Source organism: Neovison vison, chromosome 7, assembly GCF_020171115.1.
Source record: "Neovison vison isolate M4711 chromosome 7, ASM_NN_V1, whole genome shotgun sequence".
NCBI lineage: Eukaryota > Metazoa > Chordata > Mammalia > Carnivora > Mustelidae > Neogale > Neogale vison.
This window is the reverse complement of record NC_058097.1, coordinates 194,197,012-194,219,940: the sequence shown is the minus strand read 5'-3', so window position 1 is coordinate 194,219,940 and position 22,929 is coordinate 194,197,012. Positions and strand designations below refer to the sequence as shown.

Below are 22,929 nucleotides of genomic sequence, written 5' to 3'. Positions count from 1 at the left end.
GCGGTGGACCTCCCCCGACGCCGCCCCGCGGGTCAGGGCCCTTCCGGACGCGGCGGGGGGTGAGGGCGGGGCTGGGAGGGGCGGTGAGAGGCGCGAATCCAAAAGGCGCGGGGCGCGGGCGGCGCGGGAGTCCCAGCGAGGAGGCCTGCCGGGTAGGGCTCCGGGGCCGCGAGGCGCGGAGGCGGGAGGCCGGGGATCCCCGTGGCGCCGGGTCGGCGGGTGGGGGGGGGGCGCCCGCGTGCGGAGAGGGTGCGCGTGCAGGAGCAGGGGCGCGTGGGGCTGCGGGGGTGCGGACCTCGGGGCGCCCTTTCCGCGGAGGGTCACGGAGGGTCCTGTTGGAGTTGGGTGTTTTCGGCTTTAGATTGGTCTGTGTCGTGGTGAACTAGCCCTTGTGACCTTGGGCAAGCCGACAACCTCCCGTGGACCTTTTATTCCCTTGTTGGTAACCTGGAGGAAATGAGACAGCTAACGTTGACAGGTGGTTTTGAGCCTGCGAGGACCTCCGTGAAGTGTCCCCCCCGCCCCGCGCCAGTCACCGCTGTTTCTATTTTTGTGGACAGTCTTCAGAATCAGGCTCCGTTTCTGCGTCCCCAGGTGCTGCCATTGTGGGTTGGAGAGGCTTTTTGCAGCTGTTTCCAGCAGCTGGCCCCTTTCTGCACCTCTTCCAGAACCCTTCGTCCCCCTCTGTCTTTCCCGCAAGCCCCTGTACTAAGCGGCCTCTGCTTACTTTTTACAGGGTCCAGAGAATCGCCCACCGCTGTCTCTTGCCCAGGCCGGGAAAAAGGCAGAACCTGAGCCTACTTGAACACAAGGGCTTGGCGGAGGAATTTTTCAAAGGCCCAAAGGCCAGCCGTTGAAGCACTGGTGGTCAGCCCGGGAGGCCCCGAGTGAGATTTGGGGACCGGCTCCACCTCAGGCCATGCCAAGCCAGGGTCTACCCCTCCGAGTGGCCACCCTGCTGACCGGGCTGCTGGAATGCCTTGGCTTTGCTGGAGTCCTCTTTGGTTGGGCATCGCTAGTGTTCGTCTTCAAAACAGAGCATTACTTTGAGGAGCTGTGTGAACCAGATGGCGCGCTGATGGGCAATCTTACGGGGCAGGCTGGTAAGGGACTCCTCTAGGAAAGCTGTCTGGTTCCCAGGCAGTGGGAAGGGGTGGGAGGGATTCTGCACCCCCCTCCATGTTGTGCCAGCTTTTCTGGGGTGAGAGGAAAGGAGTGTCACTCTCCCTACCAACTCCCCAGTCTTGGTCTAGCAGGTGCCTGGAAGTACCAGCCCCTGAGGGCTGAGTAACTAGGGGCTGTCATAGTTCAGCTCCCTGAGGTCTCCCTTTCTCTCCTCCAGACTGCAAAGCCCAGGATGAGAAGTTCTCACTCATCTTCACCCTGGGATCCTTCATGAACAACTTCATGACATTCCCCGCCGGCTTCATCTTTGACAGGTTCAAGACCACCGTGGCTCGTCTCATAGCCATGTAAGTCCCAAAGGCCCGGGCCTGGGCACAGATGGGACAGAGGAATTCTTTTGGCAGCAGCCATGCTTGGGGGAGACACAGCTGGGCAACAGGGCCGCCCTGCCCAGCCCGGTCCCAGCAACTGTCAGCAACAGCCCAGGATGTGGACTGTTTAGATCCATTCTTTTCTCTGCACCCCTACTTCCCTTGCTTCTGCCCTGTTTTTCTTTTGTTCCTTGTGATTGTGTATTTGAATGGAGCTGGAGCCCAGGCCGATTTCCTTTGAGGGCTGGCTTGGTGCCTGGGTTAGAATAGCGGAAGTGAAAATTGTCACTCAGGGATCCTACCAGGCCTCACGTCCAGGTCCATTACCATCTCACCCCACCCCCATGTCATCCCCCAGAGACCTAGTAAGGTCTCCTGTGTACCCCTGATGGTGGGATCTCCTGACCCCCTGACTGGAGCAGAGAAGTGGGGGTTTCACAGAGGGGAAGGGACCTCATCTCACTCAGACAGGATGCCACAGTAGCTGGCCAGCTTCAGCGATAAGCAGTGGCCTGCCAAGGCCTTAATAGACCTAGAGCAGGTGCCTCCTGGCAGATGTTTGGAACCTGAGTTATCAGACAGAGAGCCTGGAGGGCTGGCTGATAAAGCATGTTCCTGCTCTCTAAGCCTTGGGGTGTGGAATGACTTTATCTCAGTCTGTCCTTGGCTCCCTGTCTCCTCTTCTTCCCTCCCCTTCCTTGGTCCCCTCCCTCGTCTCCAGCCTTAGCATGTTAGGGAAAACTCTGTCTGTCCTGTGTTTCTCTTTTACTTTCACATAGAACACATCAGTTCTGATACACCTGGTCACCATGTGTGTGGGTTTCTCCCCCACACCAAGCAATTCTTTGACATCTGCTGGATGTACTATAATGTAACTCCATTCTGACCCCATCTCCCTGGAGAGAGTGTCAGATCCTGCAGGTTTGGGGCTGTCCCACAAGACTGCCCCCTACTTCAGATGCCCATGGCAAGTTGGTGGGTCCCTGGGTTACCCATGTCTGTCTGGCTTGGCTGCAGATCCAAGGTTCCCATGACCTCTTTGGACTGGATTATTTGCTAGAACAGCTCACAGAACTTGGGGAAACATTGGTGTTTACCAGTTTATGAACGAATATGATAAAGGATACAGATGAAAGCATATAGGTTCAGAAGCTCTCTGAGCCCCATCCTATTGGGATTTTGTGGAATCTTCTTCATGTTGGCTTGATCAGTTATTAACCATTTCTAGCCCTTCTCCCCTCTCTATAGAAGTGCAGTGGCGGTGGGGGGGGGGGTGTTGCTGAAAAATGCCAGACTTCCAATCCTGACCAATGTTTGCTCTTTCTGGTGACCAGTCCCCATTTAGGAGCAATCCGGGATCCTACCAGAGTCACCCCACTGGAACAAAAAATGCTCTCATGCTCTTATCATGGAAATTTACAAGGGTTTTGGGAGCCCTGTGTCAGGGACCCAGGACAAAGACCAAATATGTATTTCTTTGTGTAAGCCACAATATCACAGGGTAGCCCCTGGTCTTTGAACACCGATCCCTCATAGCAGAAACAATCGTAAAGGTTGAAAGGTCCTGGCCCATTAACAGAAACACATTCAGTCATTAATAACTATGCAGTCCATCATCAGACCATCTGAAAAGGTCTCCCAGGGCCACTTAAGCTCATGGGCTTCTATTTGATCTTGTGAGGTTCCAAACGCAGGAGTGATCTCAGCAATACATCCCTTCACCCTTCAGGCATCCAGTATAATTGAGGGAAGAGACAAGATCCTGTCTTGCCCTGAGCCTCTTTCCGAGTCTTCACACTCGTTTCCCTCCTTATAGAAGCTGCTTATTCACCCCCTTATTTTCTGATTTTCCTTCTCTCCGTTGATACCAGTAACTGTTCTGCCTCTGGAAGGGATGTTAGGTTTGGCCGCTGAGCCGGTCTGCAATACTCATGCAGCAAGTGTCTTCCCGTTCAGGTAGGGTGAGGTGACGGAGGCCCAGAACCAAGCGGGCTCGCTGTCCCACCAGGCACGATGGCTGCCTTCCCGGTTCCCTGTTCCGATTTTGGCAGATAGAGGGAAGGCACTTAGGAATGGTAACACAGTGGTTAAGAACACAGTTTTCTTGCTTAGGACTCATCTCTGCTTCCAGTCCTGGTATTATCAGCCTAGTCCTGTGGCCCCAGCGTGAAGAGGGGGCAAGGTTCCGCTAACCACAGTGCTAATAGGGAAGCATGTCCCACTCAGACACCATGTCCGATCCCCGTGTGAGAGACACAGCCATTCACAGACAGCCTGTTTGAACATACTTGTTCTCCCGTTTTCGTGCACCCCTCGAATGCCACAGTGACTTCCGTAGGACTGTGCTCCATCTGGCCAGGTTTCTAGTCCCCTCCTGCGTGACCGAATGGCAAGGCCATGGGCCACTGCCCCCAGCCCTGTAAGAACCCGAACATAGTGGCCTTTTCAGTGATAGGTCTCTCTCCTCTCTCGCAGGACAGCAGCATGAGAATCATGCGGCCCGCTGAGCTGATCTGTTTTTACCTTTTTGGATCAGGGCAGTAGCCTTCCAAACAGGATGTGGTTGTCCATTCGCCTCGGCACACAGCCAGGGAGCTCTGTGTTGGCCAATGCAGGGTTCTTTGTAGGGCACCTTCTGAGAAGCAGTAGAGTCCAGCTGCTCTCCACACATTCCAGAGTCTGTCACGGGCGGGGAGAGGCTCCCTGGTAGTGGTTTCTCCTCCTCACATTCCCCAGACAACACGATCCTGTCTCACCACGGCTATTTTCGGTTCGGAATTCTTGCCATGGCCATCCCCATTGGAGCATTTCTCCGATATCTTCCCAGACATTGTGGGTCTTTCATGTTTGAAGATCATTTTATGTACTTTGGCTATCGTGTGGATTCAATTAATGTCTGATAGCAAGATGATAAATGCCCCGGAAATGGAAATTCTCTTGTCCAAGCTCCCAGTGGTTGCTGCTGGGAGGTGCCCACAGGCTTTTGCCATAAGCTCCCGTGTGGGTTCCCCACAGGGTTACGGCACAGGGCGTTCATCCCTGACTGGCACTCTGCCTTCTGTCCTACACCGTCAGGGCTCGGGCATTCTCACTGGTTCCCAGCGCACATGTCCAGTTGACAGGACAGGAGGATTTAGGATTTAGACACCTCCTGTTCCAGAGTGCTGGCAGGGAAAAGCCTTCCCCGGTCACACCCAGGGTCCAGCCCCCGATCCAGTGTCAAGGAGACACAGCCCCTTCTCACAAAGCCTGTCCAAACATACCAGTTCTCCTATAAACATTTCCCTTTCTTCCAGGAACCCTGACTTTCCTTCCCGCAGCTTCCTTAGGACTTGGTCAGCAGGCGATTTCCAACATTAGGTGGGGAAATGCTCCCAGCCACACATAGTCTCTCATTGTGAAACATCAGGGAAAGGAGACACAATGTCTTTACAGAGAGCGTGTTTCAACACTGCAGCTTTCATAAACCTACCAACTCATAGGTTTATGTGCTCCTAGTCTAACTGAAGCCCGTGGCCAGGCTTTACCAGCAGATTTTGATGCCTCAGTGGGTGAGGTTCCCCTTCCCAGGGAGCCCTGGGAACTTCTCTTCTCCACCCCCTGCCTGTTTTGGCTCTTCTGTGCAAAAGGCTTTGGGGCCAAGATGAGGCGTAGAGTCAAGGGAGCCTGGTCCTTCTGTCAGTCTGGAACCTGGTGAATCTAACGATTGCCCCCAGCAATTGCTGGTTGGGTTTCTCACTGTGACCTCTCTGTCTTCTGGCTTTTAACGTTTTTCCAAATGGGAGCAAACAGACTGGACTTGTTTGCAGGCACTTTAATGCTGGGGGCTGGCAGGGGTCCCCCTGGCCCACCCAGCCTTTGGCAGTGCCTGTATTAACACCTTCTTTTTAACCCCAATAGCTGTCGGTTTCATTTATCCTACATCTCTATAACCATCTGGACATTTCCACCCAGCAAAGATGATCCCACGACTCTCCTGTTCCCTCTTTGTTCTACTCCCATCAATATTTGCTTTATTCCCCTTATTTTTTTTTTTTTAAGATTTTAATTGTTTATTTGAGAGAGAGAGATGAGGGGGAAAAGGTCCGAGGGAGAAGCAGACTCCCTGCAGAGCTGGGAGCCCGATGTGGGACTCGATCCTGGGACTCCATGATCATGAGCCGAAGGCAGTGGCCTAACCAACAGCCACTCAGATTCCTCAATAGTCCCCTTATCTTTTTTTTTTTTTTTAAGATTTATTTATTTATTTATTTATTTGACAGACAGAGATCACAAGTAGGCAGAGAGGCAGGCAGAGAGACAGAGGAAAGCAGGTTCCCTGCTGAGCAGAGAGCCCTATATGGGGCTCGATCCCAGGACCCTGGGATCATGACCTGAGCTGAAGGCAGAGGCTTTAACCCACTGAGCCACCCAGACGCCCCGCCCCTTATTCTTAATAACCGTGTAAAAATTTCTGCCCTACAGCCAGTCTCTTGATTCTCCCCTCTGCCAGTGCCCAGTCTTTTGTTAACTAACCTAATATATTTATTAGCACCTAGAAGACCCAGGAAGGGAAACTGAGCCAGGGATACTGGTTTTTGCAGCAATGGCTTTATGGGGTGCCCATGTGAAAGGGGCCTCCTTCACCACAGCATTTACCACGACCTGGGCACAGGTCACCATAAAGCCACCCCCACAAGGCTTGCATACAAAGCGTGGGGCCTGCACCATCTGGGATGTTCCCTTCGTAGGGGGACAGGACCTTACAGCGGCTCCTATCTGTGCCCCCAGGAATAACCTGCCGTGTGTGTGGATCCCTGGCGAGCTCTAGGTCCTGCATTAACCCTGGACAGGCCCTTCCACTCTGCAGCATTCAAAACCCAAGACACCACAGCCCCCCAATTAGTCACATTCCCGCCCCAACTCAGGAAATGTTCTCTGGGAAGCTGAGGACACCCATGCACAAAATGTAGCTGCAACTTCGCCCAACAGTCCCCCGCCTGGATTCAGTTTTGTCATCCTCCTGCACGGATGACCTTCTTGCGGACCAGAGGTCTTAGAGGGACTTTCGGTGACTCTGCATCATTTTTCCTTGGGGGTGACTTCGAGGCTAATGGCCAAACTCACACTGACCTGCATCTGACCCTGGTCTAGCATGCAGGGCTGATCTGGCACTCTCTTTTAATTTCATGTTAGCTATTATGGGTCACAGTAACCGGGCGCTTATATTTCCAGCTTTTGCTTATTACTTTGCACTTCCTGTGCATCCCGTGAACCCAGTCCCCGGGAGCTGGATCTGTTTTTGAATTCCAAATGGGTAACTTCTCCCTTTAGTGACTGATTGCCGAGCGTGACCCGCGGCCTCCCAAGAGCCAGGGCCTTCATCCCGCATCTCCCCCCCGCCCCCTCGAAGTACATGTTTCTTTGAGCTTGGGCTGTTCTAGCAAATCCCACTTCACTGCCACCAATTCTATTGGAAAGTCCTACATATCTCCTCCTGCATTTCTCCTTGACTTTCAGCAGAAAAATTCCCTTCTGAGACATCCAGTCATGAGGTGGCTATGTGGATTCTCCCCACACCACATGATTCTTGGACACCAGCTGGGTGTCCTACGGTATAACTCAGTTCTCACACCGTCTCCCTGGCGAGCACTCAGATCCTACAGGTTAAGGGCCGGGTGCCATAAGACTGCCCCCCACTTCAAATGCCATCACTGGGGGTAGGTCCCCAGTTTACCCACAACCTCAGTCTGATGTGGCTATAAACAAGAGGTTCCCATGACCTCTTTTCCCTTGGGTTGGACTGTTTTCTAGAACAACCACAGAACTCAAGGAAACATTTGCATATGTTTACCAGTTTGCTAAAGGGTATGGTAAAGGGCTGCAGATAAAGAACCAGATGGGCAGATATGTAGGGTGAGGTCTGGGAAGGTCCCGGGCACAGGAAGTTTTGTGTTATCTTCCTGGCAGGTGGTTGTACACACCAGCCCAGAAGTTCTCCTGTAGGCTTGGTCGCTTATTAACCATTTCCAGCCCCTTTCGTCTTTATGCAGAAGTAGACAGGCAGGACCGAAAATTCCAAGTGTCTAATTATGGGTTGGTCTTTCTGGCGACCAGCTCCCGCCAGGAGCCATCCAGGAGCCCACCCAGAGTTACCCAATCAGAACAAAGATGCTCTTAGTGCTCTTGTCACTGAAAACTTTACAGGTGTTTTAAGAGCCCTGTGCCAGGCCCTGGGGCCAGGGACCGAATGCATATTTCCTGTTACAAATTAGAATATCTCACTTAGCATTGCTTCTCTTACCCCATGCCTTGTAGGATCCCCAAACTGCTATGAAATCCCTATAGCCTTGGAGCTGTGGTCCTGAAATCACAGTGCGCTAGAACTTCTTGATCAGTCCATTCATTTCCTTTTGTAGAAAAGGTTGCTGAGGCCCAGAGAAGGGCAGTGTCTTACCCAAGGTCACACAGCAAAGAGGAATTAGAACTCAGAAGTTTTGCCTTGGAGGCCGGGGGCACTAATCCCGTTCTCCAAGGGATTTGGCTTTTGGGACCCCAAGTGGGAGGACCTTGGCTCTGTCTACTCTGTCCTTTGGACAACATTTCCCACCTCCCATTGTGTGTTTCAGATTTCTCTACACCAGCGCCACACTCATCATAGCCTTCACCTCTGCAGGTGAGTGCCGTCAGGTGGGTGGGAGGGATCCAAGCGTGGGGGCACCTGGTAGGTGGGGCAGGTGCCGAAGGTGATGAGCGGGACACCCTGACCCCCACAGCTGTTCAGAGAACCACAGGCTTTGAGCTCAAGAGGCTCTTGGAGGGGGTTATTGCTGGTCTGTGAAACCAGTCTAGTCAATTGAGAAATGCGAAAAAATGTGGATAATGAGGAGACTGCTTCAGAGAGAATTTATTTGAAAGATTATATCCTTCCTTTTGTGTGTGTTAATGTGTTCTCTTCTTAAAAACGAAATGATAGGGGCGCCTGGGTGGCTCAGTGGGTTGGGGCCTCTGCCTTCGGCTCAGGTCATGATCTCAGGGTCCTGGGATTGAGCCCCGCATCAGGAGGGGCTTCCCCTCTTCCCCTGCTCCCCCTCCCCCACTCTGCCTGCCTCTCTGCCTACTTGTGATTTCTTTCTCTGTCAAATAAATAAATAAAATCTTAAAAAAAACAACAACAACAAACCAAAATGATAGTGTGAAGGAGGGTTATTTAAAAAAATAACCTTTGTTTAAACAAAAAAACCTATATTTTAAAGAGTATCCTTATGTAACCTTTATTTTTAAAAAACCCCATATTTTAAAAAAATCCTTATGTAGTAGGGCAAAAATTGACAGCCTTATTGTAGTCAGAAGTTTTCGTTTGAAATTTTACTTGCTGATGAACAGAGAACACTCGGCAGAGAGCTGTCTCGCCAAGACCTGTAGTGGGAAGCACTCTTTCTGGTGTCTTGGTTATGCTGACCATGTGTGATGCCTGGCACGGAGGAGGCACTCCAGGTTTAAGGGACCAGGGAAGCACAATCCACGGCCGTTTCTTGCTTGGCGGTCACGGCACCCCATGAGATGGGAAGAGCCAGGACTGTTATTCCCATTTAATGGACGAGGGGACTGAGTGAGGGATTCAGAATCGAGCTCCAGTCCTGCGGTGAATTACAGGAAGCGCTCCGGGGCCGAATCCAGGCTTCTCCAACTGTATCAAGCATGAATGGAGGGGCTGCTTGGGGTTTAATGAGGGAAGGGAGCAGTGGTTTCACTCTGAGTCTTGCCTCTCGTGACATCCAGACAACCAGGCCGGCCACCCAGGATCGCCTTTGGGCCCAGGGGACCTCCGATGGCTCCCTCTGCAGGGACATTTGGGGGGGAATCCTGACCACTATCTTAAGGTCCTCAAAGAATGCTAGCAGGCTGGCTAGAATTGGGGCCCTGCTCCCAGGATTGTTGGGAATTTGGGGCAGGTGGGAGCCACAGTTTGGGACCCCATGTTTGCTGCCCTGGCACTGCCCCACCTCTCTCTTCCAGGCTCAGCCCTGCTGCTTTTCCTGGCCATGCCCATGCTCACCGTGGGAGGGATCCTGTTTCTGATCACCAACCTGCAGGTGTGAGCTCGCCCTGACCACGGGCCCCCGGCTGGAGGTCAGGTTGCAGAGGGTGGGGGAAGGAGACGTGCTCTTCTGCATTGTGGGGCTGGCTCAAGCCAGGACGGCGGATCCCAGGATGGAGGCGGGTCTGGGTATCATGAGGGCCTGGCACGTGCCCCAGGGACGGGAAGAACGGGCTCAGGAAGAAGTAAGTGACTCCCGTGTTCTCTAGGTTGGGAACCTCTTTGGCAAACACCGCTCAACCATCATCACCCTCTACAACGGGGCGTTTGACTCCTCCTCGGCAGTCTTCCTTGTCATCAAGGTAAAAAATACCAGGGAGAAGCATGTATCAGACGCTTCCGTGCGCCAGACTCCTGTCTTGTGAACCTCACATAGGTTTCTTTCCGCCCACCCTCCTGCAGCCAGTAGACACGACACTTGAATTTGAACTCGAGCCTGGACCTGTCTGGTTCTGGAGCCTCACGTGGTAGTGGTTAAACTCTTAACAGCTGTCTTCGGATTTTGGGGGAGAGGCTGGGATGCCCTTGGGCTGGTGTTGGACAGAGGCTGGGAGATCCGTGGAAGGGGGTGTTGCACTTGTGAGCTTCTGGTTTGGACAAGAACATGAGAGGTGGCCTGTGGGAGTGACAGGGGCAGACACAGAGGCTTCTCCAACTCTCCCAAAGGCTGCTTTGGGGGCCTAGGGGGATGGGCTGTTCTAGTGCTGTTAGTGGCCCCTACCTGACTGCCTTTCTGCCTTCTTCATTGCTAATAATTCCATCTGGGCAGTGTGGTCCCCAGCCTAGAGGATGAATCCTGATTGACCTTAGCCAACGGGGGCAATCCCTTTTCCCCTGGTTAGTGATGGCTAGAGGTGGTCATACTATACAGAGTTTAGGGCATATTTTCCTTCCCTGGTGAAAGGTGAGAGCAGAACTGAAGGAAAGGCTTCCTTCTTGGTCCCCCTACCCACTTTATCTTTTTGAATGTTGTGGTAGGAGGATGTGATGGCTGGAGGTGTGGCAGCCATGCTGTGATTATGAGGCCACCAGCTGGAGGACATTAAGGATGAGTGAGTGGAAGAAATCAGATAATGTGGGTCCTCAACACCTCAAGCTGACCAATTTAGGACTTCCCTCCAGGCTTTGTGTTAGGCCAGAGGCAGCTGGCACAACCCATGGGCTATGGGGGAAGAGAAGAGGATCTTTGGACGTGACACTAGCTCGCCTAGTCCCATGAGCACCTTGGCATTGAGGGTCACCCAGACCCCCACGGGCACTTACTCAAGCCTCTCTAGCACGGGTACAAGAGCCAGTTTCCTGGTTCCCCTGGGCATGCTTCCTTTCTCTTTTGTCTCTTTAGAGTTGGAAGGAGAGAGAGCGTCAGAGCAGGATCTGAGTTCTTAGTTTAATCTGACCTTGTTGCTGCTGACTCTGACCTTGAACAGTTCCTTGCACCTCTCTGGACCTCGCTTTGACCCTCTATAAAAGGAGGAGGTGGGCTAGCTCAGTGGTTTCCAAACTGAGTGGAGGAGCCCTGAGGGGTTATCTGTGGTGTTAGGTGGTCACCAAGGAGCATGAGGGGGGAGATGACTGGGGCCACTTCCCACGGATGTGTTTCATAAGTTGAATTTTTGTGTGAAATTTTCTTTGAGAAAAAGGACTTTGCTGCTACTAAAAAAACAAAAACAAAATGAAAAAGCAGTGGGCTCGCAGATCTGTGAGAGGACATTTTAGGAGAGTCTCCAAGGCTGTGGGGATTGGTGACACACCCCCCCCCCCCCAACGCTGGTCGAGCCTCGGGGTGAGGGTGAGCCTCTGTGTGCATCAGGTGTCCCTGATCAGCATTCAAGAGGGAGGGCTAGAGCCTGGGACAGGCTGGGGTTCCAGCCCCTGCTGCCTACACGGACTCTTCCGTTTGGTAAAACACAGAACATAAAATTGCCTCTCTTAACCGTTCTTAAGTATACAGTTTAGGGACATTAAGTTCATTTATATTGTGTAACCATGGCCACTCTCCGTCTCCAGAACTCTTTGCGACCTTGCAAAACTGAAACTCTGTGCCCATTAAACAGTGACTTCCTGTCCACCCCCTCCAGCCCCCGACAAGCACATTCTCTTTTCTGAGTCTGTGACTTGGACGGCTCTGGGCCCCTCCTGGACGTGGAAGCACGTCGTCCTGTTGTGACTGCCTTACCTCCTTCAGCATGGTGTCCTCGAGTTCGTGCTGTGGCCTGTGTCGGGACTTTCCAGGGGTGAATGCTGTCCCGTCATCTGTGCAGGCCATGGTTCCTTTGCCCGTTAATCTGCAAATGGACACTGGCTTTGCTCCTGCTGTTTGGATGTTGTGAACAGTGTTGCCAAGCACTTGGCTGTGATGCTGACTGTCTTCCTCTTTCTTCTGCAGCTGCTTTATGAGCAGGGGATCAGCCTCAGGGCCTCCTTCATCTTCCTCTCTGTCTGCAGTGCCTGGCATGTTGTGCGTACTTTCCTCCTGATGCCCCGAGGCCACATCCCCTACCCACTGCCCCCCAACTACCGCTACGGGTAAGCACTGTGGTCTGGTGGTCATGGGCCCGAGCCCTCTGCCTGACCTGAGGTGGGAAGCCAGGCATGGGACAGATGGGCTAGTGGGATGTAGGACAGCAACGCTGGGCCAGGCCTCCATCAGCTAGCAGTCACTGCGTAACAAACTATTCCCAAGCTCAGTGGTCTTAACCATTGAGCACTTACTGTTTTTCGTGAGTCTGGGTAGCCAGCTAGTTCTGCTGATCAGAGCTGGGCCTGGATGGTGTCGGCAGGGCTTGCTCAGGGCGCTGGTCATCTGTTGGGCTGGCTGGGGTAGCGGGGTTGTCTGACAGTCCTTTGGGGTGACAAAGATCTGGGTCACGTGGCTCTCCTCCTTCATCAGGCTAGTGCCACGTTCCAAGAAACTGTGCAGATGTGCACAGAATTTCTCAGAACTGGCCCAGCATCACTTCTGCTGCCTTGGGTTGGTGGAAGGAGCTCCTGGGGCCAGCCCAGACACAGGGGCTGGGGACCCCGTTGAGCGGCCAAGACCCATTGCAGAGGTTGGAGAACAGGGGAGGAGAAGCCATGTGACCGGTTCTGTAGGCAGCAGCACGGGTGCTGGGGGAGGCATGGATTTATTGTTGCCTTACTGTTTGCCTGGTGCCCTCTGTTTGCATTGCATGATAATCCTCTCAGATAAGTATCCTTATTTCTGTTTTCCAAATGAGGGAAAAAGAGGCTCAGAAGAGCTAAGTGTGAGCCATGGTTCCACAGCGAGAAAGAGGCAGCGCTGGGATTCAGACCCCGGCCTGGCCCGCTCTTCCCACATTTCCAGTGGCTCCCAGAATTTGCTGCAAGTTAAAATCACTGGAGATTTTTTTTTTTTTAAGATTTTATTTATTTATTTGACAGGCAGAGATCACAAGTAGGCAGAGAGGCAGGCAGAGAGAGAGGGGGAAGCAGGTTCCCTGCTGAGCAGGGAGCCTGATGCGGGGCTCAATCCCAGGACCCTGGGATCATGACCTGAGCTGAAGGCAGAGGCTTAACCCACTGAGCCACCCAGATGCCCCAGTCATTAGACATCTTTAACAAATATGGAAGCCTGGGGGGGGGTGCATGGGTGGCTCACTGGGTTGAGCATCTGACTCTTGATTTGGGCTTGGGTCATGAACTTGGGGTCGTGAGATTGAACCCCGTGTCAGGCTCCCCACTCAGTGGGGCCTCTGCTTCTCTATGTCTCTCCTCTTCCTCAGCCTTTCCCCATTGGTGCTCGCTTTCTCTCTCTAAAACAAATAAATAAATCTTAAAAAAAAAGAATACAGAATCCTGGCTCCCATGCCTAAACATTTTGATTTAACTGGTCTGGGCAGGAGGGCTGCTGGAAGGTGTGCCCAAAGCATGATGAACTTTGGGAGCCCCTGCACTGTTCCCTGTGGCCTGACTCTCAGGCTCAGCTCACCGTCCTTGGGTTGGGCTGGGGGCTCCTGTGTCCGCAGCCTGTGCTCCGGGAATGACACCACCGAGGGGGAGAAGAACGCAGCTGAGTCCGACAAGGTAGAAATGCAGTCGAATGAGTTCCTTCCAGCAAAGGAAGGTGAGTCCTGCTGGCTGACTCTCTGCCCTTCAGGCCCTGCCTTCGCCCTGCGGTCGGCCTGGTTCTCTGCCTCCGGAGCCGCCCCGGGGACACAGTAGCATGAGGAAAGGTCCATCAGAGGACCTGTAGGGGCTTCTCAACGCCTGCCTCAACCCCTCTTACAGAGAGTCCACAGAGGGGCCCAGCTTCTGGGTCTTCTGTCTCTGTCCCTCTTTTCTCTCCCCTCGGCTCCTCATACCTCTGTCCTGCTCCCTGCCTCCTCTCCCTGCTCCATCTGCTCTGGGTTTTTGGTTACAAACATCACAGACTGCTGCTGGCAAGGTAAAAGCAAGAACAGGATTCTGGGATGCTCACAAACCCAAGGGAAACATGAACTTGCCGGGCTCTGGGAAGTGGAGAACCCAGATGCCTCTGGGGACCCCCAGACTAAAATCATGGCCGGTTAGCCCTGGGTGGGGAACAGGGCAGCTCGTTCAGAGTCCTACCTGGACCTTGAGGACTGAGGCAGGGCCCCGTTTCGAGAACAGACTCAGGATCCCCGTACGGAAGGCAGGGGAAGGGACGTGGGGCTGCTGAGACCCTCCCTTCCCCTTGAATGTCCACGTTCTCTTCTCCTTGTCTTTCTCGTCACCACGCCGGCTGAGAAAGTGCTGGTACAGGACGCGTCATTGAGTCCAAGCTGTGAAAGGGAGACTGGGGTTCAGCGGGACAGAGGAGGGTGTGTGTGGGTCCCTGCGGTGGGGGCCGGACAACGAAGATATCCAGGTGGGATGAGCCAGTCGGCGGCAGGCCGTGCGGGGAGCATGCCGGCTGTGGTCTGGGAGGAAGAGGAGGTGAGCTCGCTCCTTAGCCAGGCCTGCGTGCCCCGCTCCCCTGCTTTCTCATAATCCATGCCCACGTCCTTCTATCCTGTCAGAGACACTAGAACCTGGCAAGCAGCCGGAGTCCCGCTCTTTCTGGCACCACGCACTCTCTCAGCGCTTTGTCTGCCACCTGGTGTGGCTGTCCGTGATACAGCTGTGGCATTACCTCTTCATCGGCACCCTCAACTCGCTGCTCACCAACCTGGCGGGAGGCAACAGAGTGCTAGGTACGTGGTGGGGGTGGGGGGCGGCCCACCTGTGCGCCCCGCGGGGGACTCAGGTCCTGGTGGGGGTGGGGGGTGGCCCACCTGTGCACCCCGCGGGGGACTCAGGTCCTGGTGGGGGTGGGGGGTGGCCCACCTGTGCGCCCAGCGGGGGATTCAGGTCCTGGTGGGGGTGGGGAGCGGCCCACCTGTGCACCCAGCTGGGGACTCGGATCCTGGAGGCCAGGGTGCTGAGCTCAGCAGGGGTGCGTGCTCCAAGCAGGGGTGCAGGGAGGAGGGACGGGCAGGGTGGGGGCAGGCTGGGAGAGAGTCCTCTCCTGTGAGGCAGTGCTGGAAACGTCTTACCACCGAGGCCCTCTCTGCCCTCTGCAGTCAGCACCTACACAAATGCCTTCGCCATCACTCAGTTCTTTGGGGTGCTGTGTGCCCCCTGGAACGGCCTGCTCATGGACCAGCTCAAGCAGAAGTACCAGAAGGAAGCAAAAGACAAAGGTGAGACCTGGGCTGCAGCGGGTCGGGGAACCAGGAAGGGAGGAATCTTCATGCATGGCCAGAGCTACCTTCTCCTTTGCTCTCAATCTTTTTCTGGCATCCATCCATCCGTCCGTCCATCCATCCCTCCATCCACTAGTCGCGGAGTGTCCGTCAGTGCCAGCCATCATTCCAGATTCCACCATGGACCAGACAGATAGGTCCTCGTTCTCAGGCCGTCCTCAGTCTAGAGAATGGAGGGCGAGGAATCAGGTGTCGCCAGCCACGAAGTCGGCTCACAGGGGGCGATAGGGACACAAAGAAGGGCACCTAGCCTATTCCGCGTGAGGGTGGACTTGCAGTCCCGGAAGGCTTCCAGGAGGAAGTGGCTTCTAAGCCGAGGTCTGAAGGGTGAGCGAGAAGTGAGGAGATGAAGAGGAAGGCCCTGGGAGAGCAGCCCAGGAATACAGTGGGGTCAAGGTGATGAAGAGAAAGCAAAATATTGAAGAATCCCAGAGAGGAACTCGAGCTGGCTGGGGTGCTGAGGAGAAGGGCCTGACTAGGGGAGGAAAGGTGAGAAGAGGCAGGCAGCCGTGCCTAGGAGCATGGAGGCAACCCTTGGATGCTACTGGAGGAACAGAGGGGCGCTGGGTTACCCCGCTTACCCAGTGCAGCAACTCCTACCCTTGCTGGGGTATTTTACGACAAGTCACAGGTATCAGGTCACTTCGTCTGTAAACACTTCTGCCTGTGTCTCTCACAAATAAGGCCCTTTCTATTGAAACATCACCGTAATATCATTACCCTTAAAAAAAACCCCAGTAATTCTTTAATGCCTTCTAACACGCAGTCCTGTTCTGATTTCCCAGAGGGTCTCAGATACGCCTTTTTTATGGTTTGTTCATGTTAGGGTGCACGCAGGGTCCACGCCATACATTTGGTTGATGTGTCCCTACTCCCTTCTGTTTCAATCTGGGCATCCCCTCCCCTACCCCCACCTTTTGTTTTTCTGGCTGTTTGTTGGAGAAACTGGGTCATTTGTTCTATCAGATTTCCTCCAGATTGGATTTGGCATCTTTTAGTATCACTGAAAAATGTTTAGCTGATTGGGTATTTCCTGTAAACAGGAGCACTGGAGGCTTAAGGGGATGCGGTTGAGTATTTTTTGGCGAGCAGGCTTGGGAGGCGGAGCTGCGGGCTTCCTCGGGCTCCTGGCGGCAGGGCCCCCCCCCGGTCCCAACTGTCCCTGTTCTTACGATGTTAGGATTGATCGGTGGGTCCAGACGTTGTCAGTCTGATGCACCCAGGACAGAGTTTCCCATCAGCTGCACGGGTAATGATTTTAGTAGCTACGGGTGTTCGCTGCCGGGATGCATTATTTTATTAGGATTGCAAAATGGAGATCTTCTATTTCCGTCTTTCCTTCTGCTTTTGGCTGCTACTGTTCCTCTAGAAGGACAAGCTTTCCCCTATTGACTGCTTCGTCCTCTGAAATAAGCGCTCAGGGGGTGCCTGGGTGGCTCAGTGGGTTAAGCCTCTGCCTTCGGCTCAGGTCATGATCTCAGGGTCCTGGGATCGAGCCCCGCATCGGGCTCTCTGCTCAGCAGGGAGCCTGCTTTCTCCTCTCTCTCTCTCTGCCTGCCTCTCTGCCTACTTGTGATTTCTGTCTGTCAAATAAATAAAATCTTAAAAAAAAAAAAAAAAGATTGAAATAAGCGCTCGGTTCTTCCTTCACGTACCAGTTCCAGAATAACGGCTCGGTGCCCTAAGCAAGCTCCAGGGGGATGACTTGCCATTTCTCCTTTATTTAACTGATTTCCTTTTAAATGTCACTTCTTTTTTTAATTATTACTGCTATTTTTAAAAGACTTATTTATTTATCTTAGAGGGGGCGAGAGTGCATGAATGTGGCAGGTGGAGGGAAAGAAAAGAGAGTCTCATGCAAACGCCACACAGAGCGCGGAGCCCGATGCGGGGCTCGATCTCACGACCCTGAGATCACGACCTGAGCCGAAACCAAGAATTGAACGCTTCACGAAAGGAGCCACCCAGGCATCCCCTAATGCCATTTCCGTTTTAAAGCCTCATTTTAAATATATTTGAGGCGTTCCAGTCCGTGTCAGTCACGATGATTCTGTATGCTCCGATCGGTCTGACTTCGGCTGTTGGGTATGTCACCAACCCAGAACCAGCGTCCTTGAACACGACATCCCCAGCTGTAGAGAGCATCTTACTCTCGGGCCCGGTGAGACAGCCAGGCCTGTTTCACGGGGTGCGTTTCCTGCCCCGGGCCTGAAACAGCCATTTCCTCAAGCCATCCTGGGTCCCTGTAAGTGGGAAACGGTATTTAAAGCCTGCAGTCCAACTGCTAGGGCTTCCAGTTCTGCTGGGTCATCTGTGTTTTTAGGCCTCGGACAGAGAGGTAAGATGTACTGATATTTGAATTCACAGATTTTACTCTTGATTTTACATCTGCGTCTTTTCCTCTGAAGGTCGTAGCTCCTAACAATGCTACGAATGTGTAGTGTCTGTGGGTCTGCTGTGCTGCCCACTACGCACACATGCCCACATAGAGCATTTTAAAAATGTATTTAATGCATAACGCTGGGCTCCGCAGTATCTGTGTTATTCGTACCAATACACCTGCTGATGCCACCGCCCCTCCTCCCCTCCCTTCCTCCGTCCCCCCCTGCTGGCTCTCAGTCCCGTGATGGCATCACAGTGATGTGGAGGGAGCCTGGCCCCGGTGGTGGCCGGTCGGGGGCTGTTTGCTGTCGGGTGCTGTCCCCTCATGTGCCATGGCGTACCCGGCTGTGGGGCAGCGGGGGCCAGAGCACGTGGCCCCTGCTGGAAGGCCACTGACGCGATCCAGGCACGCGCTGTCGGAGACCTGCTGCAGGCTGAGGCACTGGAGAAGAGAGCAGTGGACGCCTCTGAATGGCACTTAGGGGGTGAATGATCAGGGCTCGCGGGTGCATCAGCGATGAGCACGTGGGCAGGGGAGTTTCTGCCTGCACGGTGGGTGGACGGTGGCTCTACCCCTCCTCCCCTCTTTGTGCCCTGTCCCTGCCCTCCTCCGTGCTTGCCTCCACGAAGCCTCTTCTTCCCTTTCAACCAGGGTCCTCGGCCATGACAGTGGCCCTGCGCTCCGCGGTGCCTTCTCTGGCCCTGACATCTCTCCTGTGCCTGGGCTTCGCCGTCTGTGCCTCGGTGCCCATCTTGCCTCTCCAGTATGTCACCTTTATCCTGCAAGTGATCAGCCGCTCCTTCCTGTACGGGGGCAACGCCGCCTTCCTCACCCTCGCGTAAGTGGGCTTGGGCTGCGTTACCCTACAGGGGACGCGCTGGCGCAGTGGGAGTTGTGCCGGAGGGAAAGAAGTCAGGAAGTGAGGATGGACCCAGGGGTGGTCCGGTGAGGGAGGCGGTATCTGGGAGCAGGTGTAGAGGGTGAGGTAGAGCTAGGGGTTGGTGGGAGGGATAGAACGTTCATGAACTTAAGCCTTCACATCAGCTCTCCTATCTGCCTCTCTTCTCTACCTGGTGAACTCCTATTCACCCTCCAAGGCCCATTTCTGGTGAATTCAGGGAAGAGTGAGGAAAAGAGTGTCTTATTCTCCGTCCCCTTGGCGCTCTGTTCTTGCTTCCTTCGCTAGCACAAAGTGATGTTTATGTGTCTGTCTTTCCCTTGAGACCTCTCCAGGCACAGCCCATGTCTGGGTCCCCACACAATGACTTTTCTGTGTTCTGTGGCTTCAGTCAAGGTGAAGGGGGGAAGGGCTGTGTGGGCATGGGAGGATGAAGCCAGGCCTAGGACAGGGGACTTGGGAGCAAGTGGCTGACCCAGGCTCACCACGGCCAGGCTCCTCCTTGGAGGGAAGATCCTGGGAGCTCACTGGTACCCCGTTTGTCTCTTTCCCCAGTTTCCCTTCAGAGCACTTTGGGAAGCTCTTTGGGCTGGTGATGGCCTTGTCAGCCATTGTGTCTCTGCTCCAGTTCCCTATCTTCACCTTCATCAAAGGCCCCCTCCAGAATGACCCGCTCTACGTGAGTACTAGGGGTGGGGAGGTGTGGCCCTGGCCTTAGACCAGCAAGGACATCCAGGTTGGGACACCTCAGTGGGACCCAGCAGGGGGCGCCCCAAATCTGTCTGAGATGGTTCCTGCAGGACTATTTCTGCAGAGGGCTACATCCTTGGTTTTCTTTCAAACCGGAGTGGCAGAGTACCCTGTCCTACGGCAGGGGTCCCCGAAACCACAAGACTAACATGACATGGCTTCTAAGAGGGTCCATATCATTGGAAATTTGGGAAGAAAATATTTTTTATGTGTGGGGAAACACATAGACATATTCTGGAGGAGAATGTAAAACTCTTACTGATTCCAAGTAAAAACCCAAGATTTTAGAGATATTTCCTGCTTGTGGTGAGTGTGGGCTGAGCCCGGCTCTGGCTCTGGGGCAGCACTGGGCATTGGTCCCACTGTTGGTCCGAGGGGCCGGAGCTCTGTAATCTCACCCCTGCATCCCCACACTGGAGGGGGGTATGTGCTTGTCGGCCCAGCCCCGGGAGGAGGGGGTGGGCATGGTTCTCCGCCTTTTTGTAGAATGAAGACCTAGGTTCAGCGGTTGGGGTTCTGTGATTTCCATATTCAGAAGCACGTAGCTAAGGAGCAGAAGTCTTTTGACTTTGAATTCAGTATTCTGACCAGTGCACAGCTCTCTTAGCCTCATTTAGAAAAAGATCAGTGATGTGTAGAGCAGGAGTTTAAGTCAGTCATTGGGAGACACACACAGAACTGAACTAAAAACCGGGGAGAATTTCTTGGTTGTGGTGTCAGACAATTCCAACTGTATTCAGGAGACCCGCGTTCTAGTGACTGTCCCCAGCTTCCCGTGCGACCTTGAGCAGGTCATTGAGTGCTCTTGAGACTTTTGTTTCTTCTTCATCTGTGAAATGGGCACACGATTCCTCCCCTACTCTGCTCCACAGGGCAGAGTGAAAAATGACTGAAGGCTTTCCCTGGGGCCCCGTAGTGTCTGAGGAGAATGGGGAGGCTGCACCTGGTGAAATTCTGGTCCCTTTGGTGGTGGTGGCTGCCGCTCAGAGTTCTGGACCTCACCTGCCCCCTCTCCCCTCCCTGCCCCCTGCCAGGTGAATGTGATGCTGGTGCTTGCTACTGTGTTGACGTTCATCCACCCCTTCTTGGTGTACTGGGAGTGTCGGCGGGAAAAGAGCTCTCTTGCAGCCGCCTAGCTTGGAAGCTGTCGCTCTTCAGCCCTGACAATGCTCTGTTAATCTTTCCCCACCTTTGAGGACCCTGTGTCCAGGAGCACTTGACCTGCCCAGGCTACTTATATTAATTAGCCATTACTTTTTTTTTTTTTTAAAGACATATTTAGCTGCTAGCAGACATTGGGATTTGTAGACTGTCCATTGTCACACTGATTGCTGTCCTATAGGTCTAGAGCCAAGGCCCATGGTGGCCCTTGGTTTTGGAGCAGGAAGCGCATGACTTGGGTAGACACTTGGTCTGGGAGGGGTGAAGGGATGAGGGAGGAAGGGTGTGACCTGCTTCTTTGGACCTCTTTGGCTGTGAAGCCTGTGTGTGCCGAGACCTTCACGCCAGGTAAGCCTCCGGGTGGAGAGTGAGCTGGTCGTGGCCTTGGCCGTCACGCCTGGCACTTAGAGGTGGGTCCCTCTGTGTTTGGGCATCATATAAAGCATTTCTCTGGGGAGTAATCTTATAGAGAAATAAAACCTCTCTGCCGAAGGCAACTCCCAGTGTGGCTTTCTAGGGTTTGGGCTGCCGTGTGAGTGTGCGTGCGTGTGTGCATGTGCGTGTGTATGCTTGCTTGTGCGTCCCTGAGGGTGCTCCTGCCTGGGAGACTGGACACAGGAGTGGAGCGTGGGGATCTGGCTACAGCGCCCTGGACCCAGTAGGGGGGCAGACGCCCTCACCTGGTCCCTAGGGTCCCTCCATTCCTTCCGGTGCCTCCTCTTCCTCCCCACCCCCCCAGCACACCACACCTCCAGCTGAGAGCCCCCCGTGGGATCAGAAGGCCCCTCTGAGTCTCAGTGCTGCTGCTCAGCAGCTGGGCAGGTCCTGTAACCCCTGTGAATCACAATTTCCTCACCTGCAAAGTGCAGCTCATCATTTCTGTCCCTGAGAGCAGTTGTGAGAATTTAAAGTAATTGCTGCTAAAAATAAATAAAAATAAAAAAACAAATTGCTGCTGCTTAGCACCTGGTGGGAATACATGAGCATTTGTTCCTTTTTGTACTCATGACCAGAAAGGAGAGGGGTAGCAAGCGGGGAGAAGGTGACAGGCTCGGGGGGAAAGAGGGGAGGTGGGTGAGGTGGGAGAATTTGGAACATACACCGTCCAGCCCAGCCGGGAGAGGAGAGGGGCTGGCAGGCTGATTGATTGATTGAGTGGTTCTTTCGTTCATTCATTCATTCATTCATTCATTCCATACATGTTTATTGAGCCGCTGCGGGGCATCAGGTCCCGTCCTACGTGCTGGGGATACAAAGATGCATGGGTGTCTGAAGCACGGGCGTCTGAAGCTTCAGACTGCAGAAGGATCATCTCCGGGGCCTGGGAACCTGGGTCTGAACACCAGACACCAGAGTGTTCACGGATGATGGCTTTTACCTTGTTATCTTTCTCCAAGCCTCCGGGGGCTTCCTGCTGCCCACAGGACACTGCTCAGACGCCAGCCTGGCGTGCAGGCTCTCACAGTGTGATTCCAACCTCTCCGCTACTCTTCCCAGCCTGCATTTAGGAGGACAGAACTCATCCCTGTGGACCCAGGTTCCTGGTCTCTGGGTTGATGAGCACACCCATTCCCCAACGTAGGCTTGCCTCTGCCAGGGCCGTCTGCCTAGTCCCCAGGGGTCCTGCTCAAAATATTGTCTCCTCTAAAAATCCTTCCTTGGGCTCTCCAGCAGCCCTGCATTCCCAGCGCTGGGTCCTACCCTTCCCGGGGACCAATACCTGTCTCCTTGCATGATGACATCTCATCACCTGGGCAATGAGCCCCACGAAGTGGCCCCCAGCTCAGTGACTAATGCGTGCTGGGCCCCCCACGTGGTACCTGCTAGGGTTCCTTCAGTGAACCATCCCTAAGGAGAGGATTCTTTCTTTTTCTGGCCACAGAGCCAACTAGAAGGAGAGAGCAGCGCACACGGGGGCAGGGGACAACTGTGGTGCAATGAGAAGAACATGCACGGGGGTGGGGGCGAGGCCACCCCATCTTTGATTCCTGCTCTGTCACCAGTGCAACCTTGGAGGGGCCACTTCACCTCGATGTCTTGGTTTCTTCATCAGGTGACGGGAGAAACAGCCTTGCCTCCCCCGGGCTGTTGTAAGGGTTAGAACTTGGGCCAAGTGCCTGTAGCATACGGCAGGTGCCCAAGGGTCACTGCTATCATTACAGGAGATATATTAAATTTGAGAAGGATGCCTGGTGTCCACCACTGGTGAAGGATAAATAAAATGTGGTGTATGCCTATAATGGAATATTGCTCGTCATTAAAAAGGAATGAAACGGAAACGCGCTTCAGCCGTGAGGACGTTATGCTGAGTGGAAGAGCCAGTCCCAGGAGACAGACAGCACGACTCTGTTGTGAAATGTCCAGAACAGGCAAATCTGTAGAGGCAGAAAGTGGGTTGGGGGTTAGGGTTAGGGCTGGGGGAGGGGAAGGGACTG

The 22,929-nt window shown here is 53.9% G+C and overlaps 1 protein-coding gene across 2 annotated transcripts; it reads left to right on the top strand.

Moving 5' to 3' along the window:
* The first annotated feature begins 73 nt into the window (after positions 1–73).
* On the top strand, positions 74–20,991 carry SLC43A3 (solute carrier family 43 member 3). Of its 2 annotated transcripts, none has more exons than XM_044259337.1 (13): positions 74–152; positions 737–1,103; positions 1,343–1,472; positions 8,105–8,151; positions 9,495–9,571; positions 9,786–9,878; positions 11,963–12,102; positions 13,563–13,660; positions 14,577–14,750; positions 15,120–15,239; positions 18,337–18,523; positions 19,139–19,262; positions 20,368–20,991. In XM_044259337.1, exons 2-13 carry the CDS (start codon positions 920–922, stop codon positions 20,467–20,469), a joined length of 1,476 nt encoding a protein of 491 aa, XP_044115272.1. In that variant the 5' UTR covers positions 74–152; positions 737–919; the 3' UTR covers positions 20,470–20,991. The 2 variants fall into 2 exon arrangements, with proteins under 2 accessions (XP_044115272.1, XP_044115273.1); XM_044259338.1 differs by lacking the exon at positions 74–152 and adding an exon at positions 575–594.
* The last annotated feature ends 1,938 nt before the right edge of the window (positions 20,992–22,929 follow it).